This window comes from Schistocerca serialis, chromosome 1 (assembly GCF_023864345.2).
Source record: "Schistocerca serialis cubense isolate TAMUIC-IGC-003099 chromosome 1, iqSchSeri2.2, whole genome shotgun sequence".
In the NCBI taxonomy this organism is placed as follows: domain Eukaryota; kingdom Metazoa; phylum Arthropoda; class Insecta; order Orthoptera; family Acrididae; genus Schistocerca; species Schistocerca serialis.
Window position 1 is genome coordinate 608,685,273 of NC_064638.1, and position 13,360 is coordinate 608,698,632.

At 39.7% G+C, this 13,360-nt stretch overlaps 1 protein-coding gene across 3 annotated transcripts in view; it reads right to left on the minus strand.

Moving 5' to 3' along the window:
- Positions 1 to 13,360, minus strand: part of LOC126477645 (transcription factor cwo) — a 176,622-nt gene that overhangs the window by 26,504 nt on the left and 136,758 nt on the right. For all 3 annotated transcript variants that reach the window (XM_050103635.1, XM_050103634.1, XM_050103638.1), the window contains one exon: positions 9,674 to 9,749. In XM_050103635.1, coding sequence (XP_049959592.1) covers positions 9,674 to 9,749 — 76 coding nt within the window. The remainder of the gene's footprint in view (positions 1 to 9,673; positions 9,750 to 13,360) is intronic.

A 13,360-nucleotide genomic window follows, 5' to 3' on the forward strand; every position in this document is an offset into this window, starting at 1 on the left:
ATTGTCGCAAAGGAAAAGCACTTTGATATGTCTCTATAATCGCTGTCCATTAAAACGGATAACTGCAGTCAAGTAATACAGGGACTTGTTCATTCTGCGACACACTTCTCTACGAACTCTGCCACTGAAAGTAAACAAATGAATACTGAAAACCATATTTGGTACCTATGGTTGATGCGGGCTTGCAAAAAGACAGCACACGGAAAAAAATTCGAACAGTTAACAGCGTGGGCATCAGCAGCAAGAAGTATTACAAGTCGAATCATGATAGTGAAAATTATGCAACTGAATTTACGAAATAACAAGCGCAAGCATATTTAGCTATTAGTATCATCCGTCTCAAAATTTTTGGAAATTTGTGGCAAGTTCCTATGGGACCAAACTGCTTAGGTCATCGGTCCCTAGGCTTACACACTACTTAATCTATCTTTAACTTACGCTAAGGACAACACACATACCCATGCCCGAGGGAGGACTCAACCTCCGACGGGGGGTTCGCGCGAATCGTGGCAAGGCGCCCCCTAGACCGCGCGGCTACCTCGCGCGGGTCCGTCTCAAAGAAAAATATAAAATTTCTCAATGTATAGTTGGCATACGTGCATTGTTAATTTGATCTGATATTTCAGCTATGCTTCATTTGTAAGTGGAACTTGTTACTGTGTGGACGTCATCGTTTCATTTCCGTGATAGTTTTTTTTACTCGCGCACACACGTCACCCACATTGACTCACAGGCGGATTTTACCGTACAGGTAAGATTTTTCTTCCGTCTGATACAATTTGCAAATGATCCTTCACGTTCTAGGATCATCATTATTTGGTTTTCGGTATGGCATGTTCTGGTTGAGTTTTTTAACTGAAAGAAAAATGCCGTAATTCTCTTGCCTACTCCGCACGATACTGCTGAAATCAACTCGCAATCACCTAAGCCTCTACTAGTACTTCGTAATATGATAAAAGGGGGCGTGGACACGGCGGATCAGATGTGTTTCACATTGAGCGCAGCTAGGAAAACAAGAAGCTGGCCTATGGCGATTTTCTTCAGAAAACTCGATTTGCTAGAGTTAACTCGTACGAAATTTATACAGCCGAAGTCGCTAGAGAAAATAATTACAAAAGAAGACTTTATCTCAAAGGATTTGCTCAAATGTTGTTGGAACGTAAGCTCAGCAATCGAGTATCGAACAGGAGGCTTCCGAAGGAAATACAGCTTAGGTTGTTAAAAGAACACCCTAAGATATATGTTCTGGGAACGAGCTAAATGAGAAACTTTTCTCTAGTCGCCAAACTATTAATTTTCTCAGTCTCAGTTCTAGTTTTCGTGTGTGTTTAATGAGATTCTTCTCAATTCTTATTTAGATTGCTAGATATATATATATACTATCTCATTTATTTCTTTATGAGATAGTTCCTTAATTTGTATGCTAAACACAATGTTGAACGAGACTCGAACTGGGGCCTTTGCCTTTCGCGGGCAGGTGTCTACCACTGAGCTACCCAAGCATGACTCCGACGCCACCCCACAGCTCGTCTCCTACCTTCCAAACTTCACAGAGGCTCTCCTGCATACTTTGCAGAACTAGCACTACTGGAAGAAAGGATATTGCAGAGACATTTTCCCTACACGCTGAACAGAATGGCGGCATACAAGCGTGCGAAATGTGATAAACCCAACTGCTTACAGAGCTCGATGAAAATGTTAAAATTAGTGTAGAAAATCTGTTAATTTTTTTCCCTTTGTTTGCATACATATCAAGTTATCTGAGAAAACACATGTCAACTTTAGAAACTATTTCCTTCGAAACGCTAATATTTGTTTTTGTGCATAAGAATAATCAAATTTATAAACTATTTCATTTGAAAACCTAGTACATAATTTTGTAATTTTTGCATATTTGATGCCAAATTTTGATTTAAACACAATAAACATACTAATTTTCATATTTCATCAACCTTTTAAATTGTCATTTATTTTCGATAGTCACTAAAGTGGACATAAAATGCAAAATTTGGTCATGTTGGTCTCCCAGACGAATGTTACCGTTAGCACTAATTTTCACATATTACTAACTATGGTTAGACCTCAGTCAAATGGGGCCCTGATGATGTGTGCGACTTGGTACTGAATTCTGGGCAAGATTAGCGTTCCAATTCCGAATAATTTATTGGTTTTACGAGCACGATGAAGAGATCACAAATTTACAGCCAAACGTTGGTGCTTTCGTTGCCGTGCCGCGCGGGATTAGCCGAGCGGTCTTGGGCGCTGGAGTCATGGGCTGTGCGGCTGGTCCCGGCAGAGGTTTGAGTCCTCCCTCGGGCATGAGTGTGCGTGTTTGTCCTTAGGATAATTTAGGTTAAGTAGTGTGTAAGTTTAGGGACTGACGACCTGAGCAGGTAAGTCCCATAAGACTTCACACACATCTGAATATTTTTTTCGTTGCCGTGACCGATGAAGCCCATAAATTATTACTACCATGAGAAGGACGAATAATATTAAAAGTTGCAATTTTAACTCTGTCTGTCGGCAGATAACGTATACGATGTGTATCAAGCCTAGGGTGCCTAGGGGGAGGTAGGGGGTGTTCCTTCAACTCACAACAGGTTATGTTCTGCTCTGCTCATGTAAATGTCATACAATATTTTCCCTTCAAGTTATTGTTTTTTCGATATTGTGTAAAGTTAACTGTCCATAAACTTTGTAGATAATTTCTCTGGAAAAAAATGAAATTTTCAATGTAATTTCAACAAGCCCGCCTCCCATTATGTTTCCATACTACAGAAAATTTTTCTACGTAATATTTTTTTTATTTCTCGTCTCTACAACTATGCATGCCTGTGTGTCTTGTTGGTTGGCATTCTTGATATCCTCAACAATCAGTTTATTTTTAGCGGAAGTGGTTGTTGATAACATTCAGTTGCTATTTATCTTGTGTACTTCCAGCGAGTTAGTTCAGTCAGTTCCCCGTTGTTCATGTTGAGATTCAGGAATGTTTAAAAGAATTCGTGAATCATCTTTAGAAAGAATTATGAATGTTATTTTAAATGACTATTCTAATCGAGAGAGAAGAAAGTGAAGATGAGGATGGTGTTGTAGAGTATGGTTCAAATGGCTCTGAGCACTATGGAACTCAACTGCTGTGGTCATTTTTTTTTTTTTGTAACCATATATATTTATTTAAATATTTTAACAACGATACATTAAAAAAAAAGACATTTTTCTATTAATCTATTATCCTAGTGATGGTTAATATTATTGTCATTTTATATGTTTTCGTTTTTATATTTTCCTTTTTCGTTTTTCTCTTATTGTTTGTTCCTTAAACCCTTTTACATGGCCATTTGTCGTCTTTTTTTTTTTTTAGGGGGGTAGACATTGCAGGACAGGCATAACAGTTTATTTGGCATCGTTGCATTGATTTGAGTTTATGTTTCTGTATGTGATGCACTTGTGATGACATAGGCACATTGTGTATTCTGGTTTGATCTCTTCCTCTAGTTACACTGTTTAGTGGGACAGTATGAAGGAGCGTCACCATGATAGGTGGAGCAGAAGTGGAAGAAACTTTTTTTTTTTTTTTTACATATACTACAGAATATATCTAACTGAAGAAGGGAGAAAATTTTGTCATATTACATAAGAGAAGCAGAAAGGATAGTGTGAGTAATCAATAGAATTTTGTAGGCACAAAGTAAAGGAAATCAAATATCTAATAATAATGAGTAGTTGGCACTTTCCACTAGGGAGCACTTTGTGTCACTAGCTCTGCAGATGACGAAGAAATTGAAGAAATGTATGATGAAATAAAAGAAATTATTCAGCTTGTGAAGGGAGACGAAAATTTAATAGTCATGGGTGACTGGAATTCGAGTGTAGGAAAAGGGAGAGAAGGAAACATAGTAGGTGAATATGGATTGGGGGACAGAAATGAAAGAGGAAGCCGCCTTGTAGAATTTTGCACAGAGCACAACATAATCATAACTAACACTTGGTTTAAGAATCATGAAAGAAGGTTGTATACATGGAAGAACCCTGGAGATACTAAAAGGTATCAGATAGATTATATAATGGTAAGACAGAGATTTAGGAACCAGGTTTTAAATTGTAAGACATTTCCAGGGGCAGATGTGGACTCTGACCACAATCTATTGGTTATGACCTGTAGATTAAAACTGAAGAAACTGCAAAAAGGTGGGAATTTAAGGAGATGGGACCTGGATAAACTAAAAGAACCAGAGGTTGTACAGAGATTCAGGGAGAGCATAAGGGAGCAATTGACAGGAATGGGGGAAATAAATACAGTAGAAGAAGAATGGGTAGCTTTGAGGGATGAAGTAGTGAAGGCAGCAGAGGATCAAGTAGGTAAAAAGACGAGGGCTAGTAGAAATCCTTGGGTAACAGAAGAAATACTGAATTTAATTGATGAAAGGAGAAAATATAAAAATGCAGTAAGTGAAACAGGCAAAAAGGAATACAAACGTCTCAAAAATGAGATCGACAGGAAGTGCAAAATGGCTAAGCAGGGATGGCTAGAGGACAAATGTAAGGACGTAGAGGCCTATCTCACTAGGGGTAAGATAGATACCGCCTACAGGAAAATTAAAGAGACCTTTGGAGATAAGAGAACGACTTGTATGAATATCAAGAGCTCAGATGGAAACCCAGTTCTAAACAAAGAAGGGAAAGCAGAAAGGTGGAAGGAGTATATAGAGGGTCTATACAAGGGCGATGTACTTGAGGACAATATTATGGAAATGGAAGAGGATGTAGATGAAGATGAAATGGGAGATATGATACTGCGTGAAGAGTTTGACAGAGCACTGAAAGACCTGAGTCGAAACAAGGCCCCCGGAGTAGACAATATTCCATTGGAACTACTGACGGCCGTGGGAGAGCCAGTCCTGACAAAACTCTACCATCTGGTGAGCAAGATGTATGAAACAGGCGAAATACCCTCAGACTTCAAGAAGAATATAATAATTCCAATCCCAAAGAAAGCAGGTGTTGACAGATGTGAAAATTACCGAACTATCAGTTTAATAAGTCACAGCTGCAAAATACTAACACGAATTCTTTACAGACGAATGGAAAAACTAGTAGAAGCCAACCTCGGGGAAGATCAGTTTGGATTCCGTAGAAACACTGGAACACGTGAGGCAATACTGACCTTACGACTTATCTTAGAAGAAAGATTAAGGAAAGGCAAACCTACCTTTCTAGCATTTGTAGACTTAGAGAAAGCTTTTGACAATGTTGACTGGAATACTCTCTTTCAAATGCTAAAGGTGGCAGGGGTAAAATACAGGGAGCGAAAGGCTATTTACAATTTGTACAGAAACCAAATGGCAGTTATAAGAGTCGAGGGACATGAAAGGGAAGCAGTGGTTGGGAAGGGAGTAAGACAGGGTTGTAGCCTCTCCCCGATGTTGTTCAATCTGTATATTGAGCAAACAGTAAAGGAAACAAAAGAAAAATTCGGAGTAGGTATTAAAATTCATGGAGAAGAAATAAAAACTTTGAGGTTCGCCGATGACATTGTAATTCTGTCAGAGACAGCAAAGGACTTGGAAGAGCAGTTGAACGGAATGGACAGTGTCTTGAAAGGAGGATATAAGATGAACATCAACAAAAGCAAAACAAGGATAATGGAATGTAGTCTAATTAAGTCGGATGATGCTGAGGGAATTAGATTAGGAAATGAGGCACTTAAAGTAGTAAAGGAGTTTTGCTATTTGGGGAGCAAAATAACTGATGATGGTCGAAGTAGAGAGGATATAAAATGTAGGCTGGCAATGGCAAGGAAAGCGTTTCTGAAGAAGAGAAATTTGTTAACATCCAGTATTGATTTAACTGTAAGGAAGTCATTTCTGAAAGTATTTGTATGGAGTGTAGCCATGTATGGAAGTGAAACATGGACGATAAATAGTTTGGACAAGAAGAGAATAGAAGCTTTCGAAATGTGGTGCTACAGAAGAATGCTGAAGATTAGATGGGTAGATCACATAACTAATGAGGAAGTATTGAATAGGATTGGGGAGAAGAGAAGTTTGTGGCACAACTTGACCAGAAGAAGGGATCGGTTGGTAGGACATGTTCTGAGGCATCAAGGGATCACCAATTTAGTATTGGAGGGCAGCGTGGAGGGTAAAAATCGTAGAGGGAGACCAAGAGATGAATACACTAAGCAGATTCAGAAGGATGTAGGTTGCAGTAGGTACTGGGAGATGAAAAAGCTTGCACAGGATAGAGTAGCATGGAGAGCTGCATCAAACCAGTCTCAGGACTGAAGACCACAAAACAACAACAACAACATGATGATTAATGAGATGATAGACAGTTCATCATGAAGCTGACGAATTAAGCTGTATGTGCGAGAACCAAGAATTTATTACCGAATAGTTTCTTTAAGATAGTGAGAGAAAGATTGTAGATGGGCCGGCTTTCGTGGCTTGCTGTTTACCCATCGTCGACCCACACCGTACCGAACTGTAGAAAGTCGCAACTAATTTTAAACAGATGTGGGAGGTCTCTTGCAAATATAGTAAGAGAGCAGGCAGGAGGAACTCCAGCCAGTGTTTGCCATTCTCCTGGAGACGCCTTAATGTTACTTTTTACACCTGACAGCATGGACATTATAGAAAAACCTTTAAATGAAGAGACAATTAGGCTAAATGTTACTTCTACCAATGAGAAAATCATCCCAATCTTTCTCCCAGTATTTTTGTTTTACTTTAGCATATATCAGCCGGCGCGATTTCTTCATGTTGTGCTGTTCTTGCTGACTACGCTGTAATTTTTCTGGTAAGATTCTTTTCATTTTTGTTGGTTCCTTCGTTTGCAAATTCTAAGCATTTCCTTGTAATTCAGATTTTTAATGGGCTAGTGGACAGTGTGTGTTTCATAGTGTTGCTACGTAATTGTTTTGGACAGTGCACAGTTGGATTTTCGTAGTGGTTTCCGAGTAACAGTTTTGATTTAATTTTCTGCACAGTCTACGCCAGTTAGTTCCGTTTTTATGTAAATTTGTGCACTGACAAGCTGTTCGCAATAGTTATTTCAGTTCAGCCTTTTTACAACAGAGGACAGCACATACAGGGTTCAATAAAAAACAGACAAACCTTCTAATACTCCTGAACGAACGAAAGCTCGAGTCAGAGCGAAAACTTTCAATTGGAATTATTAGGTTTGATGACGAAACTAGCTGCCAGCAAAGGAATGAAGCAACAAGTTCACAAAAAAGTGAACGACAGGTTTCCACTACTTTATAAACTATGAGTGCATCTCACCATTGATGAGATGCTCAAGCTTGTTTAGAGGACGCTGCTCCTTCAAAGTAGGAGGAATTGGGCAAGTATGGCATCCTTGTATGAATGATGTCAGGCGCAAGATCAGATATTTCATGAATATGGAACACTACGCAGGTAAAGTATGGAGACTATCCAAGGAAGAACGAGGTTCAGCAGCTGTCGTTAAACGCTTGGCAGTGCATCTGAAAAATATTGGTCGAAATATTACGACGGTAATCCCAAAAGTAAGGTCTCCTATTTTTTTTCTAGGTACATAGACCTGTTTATTTCTACAATGGTTTACATCAGTTTACAGCTTGAAGATTTAGCTATTTTTTGACATGATCACCATTTCTGTCGATGCATTTTTGTAGACGCTGTGGCAGTTTTTGTATGCCCATGTCATACCAGCTCGCCGCCATGCTGTTCAGAAAGTTGCGAACCTCTTCTTTCACCTCGTCGTCGGAGCTGAATCGCTGGGACCACAATTAACGCTGACAGGTACTGTGAGACTTTGCAAAAACTAAAACGGGAATTCAGAACCGGAGAAGAGGAATGTTCAGCAAGGGCGTACACATTCTCCATGACAACGTTCGCCCACACATTGCTCGGCAAACCGTTGCTCTCCTGCAACAGTTTCAGTGGAACATAATCACCCACCCACTCTATAGTCCTGACTTGGCGCCCAGTGACTATCACCTGTTCCCTGGGTTAAAAGAAGCGATTCAGCTCGGACGACGAGGTGAGAGAAGAGATTCATAAGGTTCATAACTTTCTGAACAGCATGGCGGAGAGCTGGTATGACATGGGCATACAGAAACCGCCATAGCGTCTACAAAAATGCACCGACAGAAATGGTGATTATGTCGAAAAATAGCTAAATGTTCAAGCTGTAAACTGATGTAAAACATTGTAGAAATAAACAGGTCTATGTACTTATAAAAAAAATAGTAGACCTTACTTTTGGGATTACCCTCGTACTATAAAGCGACACTACAGATCAGTGCATTTGACAGGAGAGTTATACCAAGACTAGAAAGTTCCTACAATAGAAACTTTCCAGTCACTCAGGAAGCACATTCCAGAGATAACCAAGAATACCTCAAATCGAAAGTTATATTCGTCAATGTTCATGTTCACAGATCCAACGACAGGTAAGCCACAAGTTATTTTGGTATTTTACACAGTAAAAACAAAACCAAGTTAAAACTTACTAATATTATTAACTTCCTACCAACATAAAGGCACTGAAGAAAGAAAGAAGATTAAGAGTCTATATTACAATTCCACTAAAGGTGGAATTGATACCACTGATCAAATGGTTCATACACCTGAAAGAAGGGAACAAAGAGATGGCCTCTCACAATATTTTACTATCCCAACGATATCAGTGCAGCCATCAGTATCTATGTAACCACCATATTCATCAAGCAACATCCAAGATCGAATGAGAAGAAACACAACGAATTGAAACTTTTCCTTCTGCAACCTGAGTTCCAACTAGTGAACCTGCAAACAGCAGAAATAGGTACTAATGCAGAAGGGTTTTCTAACTAAACTGTTGAGTCAATGGAAAGTATTCTACAAAAGAAAATCAAAGAAGTGACAACACATAAAGATCAACTTCCTGTATGAAAAGGTCGGTGCCATTTTTGCGTAAAAGAAGCAGAAGTACAACAATCAAAACCAAAACATTACTGTAGACAGCCGGCCCGGGTGGCCTAGCGGTTCTACGCGCTACAGTCTGAAACCGCGCGACCGCTCCGGTCGCAGGTTCGAGTCCTGCCTCGGGCATGGATGTGTGTGGTGTCCTTAGGTTAGTTAGGTTTAAGTAGTCCTAAGTTCTAGGGGGCTGATGACCTCAGAAGTTAAGTCCCACAGTGCTCAGAGCCATTTGAGCCATTTTTAGTACTGTGGACAGTGTCATAATCATGTGTGTAACATGCATTCAGAAAGAATTGTGTAGTGTATCTCCTGCTTGAAGTTGAGTATCAGAGTAGTATGTGTAATATATCAAAACATTTTTATTTTGTGTTGCTATATGCCAATTCTTTACTGATTCAATCTAGTATTTGAAAGTATTGACAACATTTATACAGTCTTCTAAAATATGTAATCCTTTTTGAAACCTGTAATTTTTTTACCTGCAGATTATTTTAACACCAGTGGCTTCACTGAACTCAGCCTCCTCTTTCGGCTCTCCTACAAAAAAAAAAGCTTAGGCGTCCGAGGGTTAAGACCGAACTTGGGTAGATGGGGAAGGAATTAAAACGGAAACTCATTTAGTGCATCGGATTTATCTGATGCAAAAGTACACAATTTATGCTAAACAGAATGTGTTAACAAGAACACAACTACGATAATGTTGGTAGCTGAAGATCACAACTCACCCTTGACACTTTCTTCTTATGAAAGTTAAATTCGTCGTCTTCTGATGTAGCTGCTGCAGTTGTAAAGTTGAGATTCCTGAAACAAACTCGCTTCGGTAAGCATTCAGACACAGTAATAACGTCAACATTTTAAATAGTTCAAAAAATTATGTAAGAAAATTAAGTCTGATACTGCAAAACAACACTAAACATATGCTTGCCAGCTTGGCACATTACATCGACTTACAACAAACATTTAGTATAACAAAGTGCACAAGCAATTGAGAAATGTAACAACTGGAAGAGCAGCTGTAGTTTGCACTGACGAACTGATTTGGAAGGAAGAGCATCACATGCTCAACAGCCGCTAAATTGGAAACAGAGTGGGAAGAGGGACACAAACACGTCATTTGAAACAAATGAACTATAATGTATCCTGTCTCTTATTGTGCGTAATATTACACAACGACTACACCGTTAGTTCCCTTGACTTTAACATCGTCTTGATGCTCGTAATATCGCCAGCAGAAGTTGAGAGTTGAGAAGGAAAGACAGCACATACCACGAACGTACCCCAAATGAACATTTCAAGCAGCATGCCCGTTGGAATCATAACTACATTGCTGATACTAAACATCATGGGAGAGGCAAGAACTGATGGAGCATGTAATTAATAAGGACTTCGTCAAACAACTAATCTTTTCTTCAGAATGACTGATTCTTTGGGAGGTTTATAGGAAAGTGCACCACAGCTACAAAATAGACCTCAATTGACATTTGTTATTTCTTCTTGTGCGTTGCTCGTCTGTTTGGGGACCATGTCAAGGTGGATTACAGTAGATGACTACAGTAGTTCAGAGGGCTGCTCACAGATTTTTAAAGACCGATCAGTTCAGTATGAGAATGGAATGAACAAACCCAGAGATTTCAAATCATGGAAGTTTTGGAAGAAAGACGTTCTTTGTGTGGAAGTTTAATTGGAAAGTTTAAAGTACGAGATCTATTCAAAAAATTCCGAAACATTCGTAATTTCGCGCAAATGGTGTGTTGAAGCCAAATGCAGTTGGCATCCCTGCACACCCTTATGTTTAATGTGTAACAGCCGGAAGTATTATGTTGCATGTCTGTTACTCATTGTTCGGCGCTGTGTGTCGCACGATTTGCGAATTTCGAAATAACAGAGTCAGAGAAGCACTCGTCTGTGTTACAAATGGTTCACACGGTTTAAAAAGGGCCTAGACGGAAGTTAAAGATGACCCTCGTTCAGGATGCCCCTCGATGTCTACCGATGACGTTCATGTCACGAATGTCAATGAAATTGTGCGTGCCAATCGAAGACTGACTGTCTGAGAGATTGCATAAAAATGTAACATTTCAATTGGATCATGTCGTGAAATCCTGACACAACATTTTGGAGCCCATCGTGTTGCCGCCAAGTTCATCCCATGGAGTCAAGACCAGAAAGATCTTTGTCTCGCAGTCTATGAAGAGCTTTTGGATTGCGCAAATGAGAACGAGATGTCCCTGAGAGAATCATAACTGGTGATGAGACATGGGTCTACGATTATGATGTTGAGACCAAGGTATAAGCTTCACAATGGGTTGGGAAAGATTCTCTAAGACCAAAAAAAGCTATCAAGTCAGGTCAAACGTCAAAGCCATACTGGTAGTTTTCTTTGACTTTAATGGATTAGTTCAGTATGAATTCGTGCCACAGGGACAAACTGTTAAACCTTAAATCAATAGTAGTGTCGGGAAGTGTTGCGACGCCTGCGAGAAAATGTGAGAAGGAAACGGCCTGAAATGTGGCGAACCAATCCATGTCTCTTGCACCACGATAACGCACCCGCTCATTCATTCCCACTGATGCATGACTACTGCACAAAAAACATAATCGTTGTGCTGCCTCATCCTCCGTGCTCTCCAGACCTGGCCCCTGCGGACTTTTTTAAATTTCATTGAAAATCCCCGTTGAAAGGACGAAGATTTGCAACGACATATGAAACATAAGAAAATTCGTAGACGGCGCTTCGCGCTATTCAGCAAGACATGTACCAAGACTGCTTCCAGGAGTAGATGCGGCGTTAGGAGTGGTACATCAATTGAGGAGGAGATTATTTCGAACACATTGCACGACACACAAAAAGTAAGCGTAAAAAAAATTTGTGGACAAAGTCCCAGAAGTTTTTGAACAGACCTCGTACAAACATTCGGGATGAACTGTAAACGGATTCTGGTACATTCATAGTTTATCTCGCAGGAGAGCCATAAAAACAAAGCAAGCAAGAATAGGATGTGCGCGAACGAACTCTTTAAATTATTATTATACAAGGAATTAAGGTTCTCCGCTGAGGAGTGAACACCACTGAATCACTTTCCTCTGTCATCGCAAGTAATTTTCCAGTCTCCACACAATCTTAATTTTTCCAAGCCAGTTTGATATTTGTCAAAATCTCTTTTATGTGTATGTCCAAGAGGTCGTCCTCCGATGGGAAACTCTTCTTTAACTCTCTTGAAGGTCTTATTTGGTAGTGCCTTAATGCCAAGCCCTATGCATTGCAATCGTAAGGTTTTCATTCTTGCTACTGTATCTGGTTCTCTGTGTAAATCATAATCTTCGTCATTACGTAGTATTGGCGTCGCTAACTCTTATAGGCCAAAATATCCTTAATTTACTTTCTTTTTTTGTGAAAGTATACGTTTCAGGGATGTCGGTTCAAACTGATACAGTTAATGATTTGATGTGAGAGATTTAGATTTTCTAGAGTGAACTCGCTTTTGAAAACTGTCATACGGCCATATTAACAAAAGTTATCCTTTTGCACGAAGTATTCGGTTTCGGCTTTTGTGCAGTATCAGAGGCTAGCAGTCGCCAAGTTAACGAAATTCATTGGTCAGGTATATCTATATTCTGCAAACCACGTGAGGGGCATGGCAGAGGATACATCCACTGAACCAGTTATTAGGGTTTCTTCGCGTTCCATTCACGTATGGAGCGCGGGATGGATGATTGTTTGAATGCCTCGTGTGTGCAGTAATTATTCTACTCTTATCCTCACTATTCCTATGCGAGTAATACGTAGGGGATTGTGGTATATTCCTAGAATCATCATTTAAAGCTGGTTCTAGAAACTTTGTTAAAAGTCTTTCTCAGGACAGTTAATGCCAGTCTTCGGGAGTCTGGTAGTTCAATTTCTTCAGTATCTCTGCGACACTCTCCCAGGGATCTGAGAAGCTTGTGACCATTCGTGCTGCCCTCCTCTGTATACGTTCAATATCCCCTATTAGTCCCATATAGTATGAATCCCACATACTTAAGGGATATTCTAGAAATGGTCGCACGACTGATTTGTAGGCAATTTTCTTTGTAGACTGAGTGCACTGCTCCAGTATTCTACCAATAACCCGAAGTCTATCACCTGCTTTAGCTGCGACTAAACCTATGTGATCATTCCATTTCACATACCTACGAAATGTTACACCCAGGTATTTGTACGAGTTGTCGGATTCCAACAGCGACTGACTGATATTACAGACATGGTATACTACGTTTTTTCGTTTTGTTAAGCGCACAATTTTACATGTATGTACATGTAAAATAAGTTGCCATGATTAGCACGCAGCTTTTTTCGGATAATACTTCATTACAGAGAAGTGCATCATCTGCAAAAAGTCTGAGGTTACTATTAACATTGTCTACAATGTCAC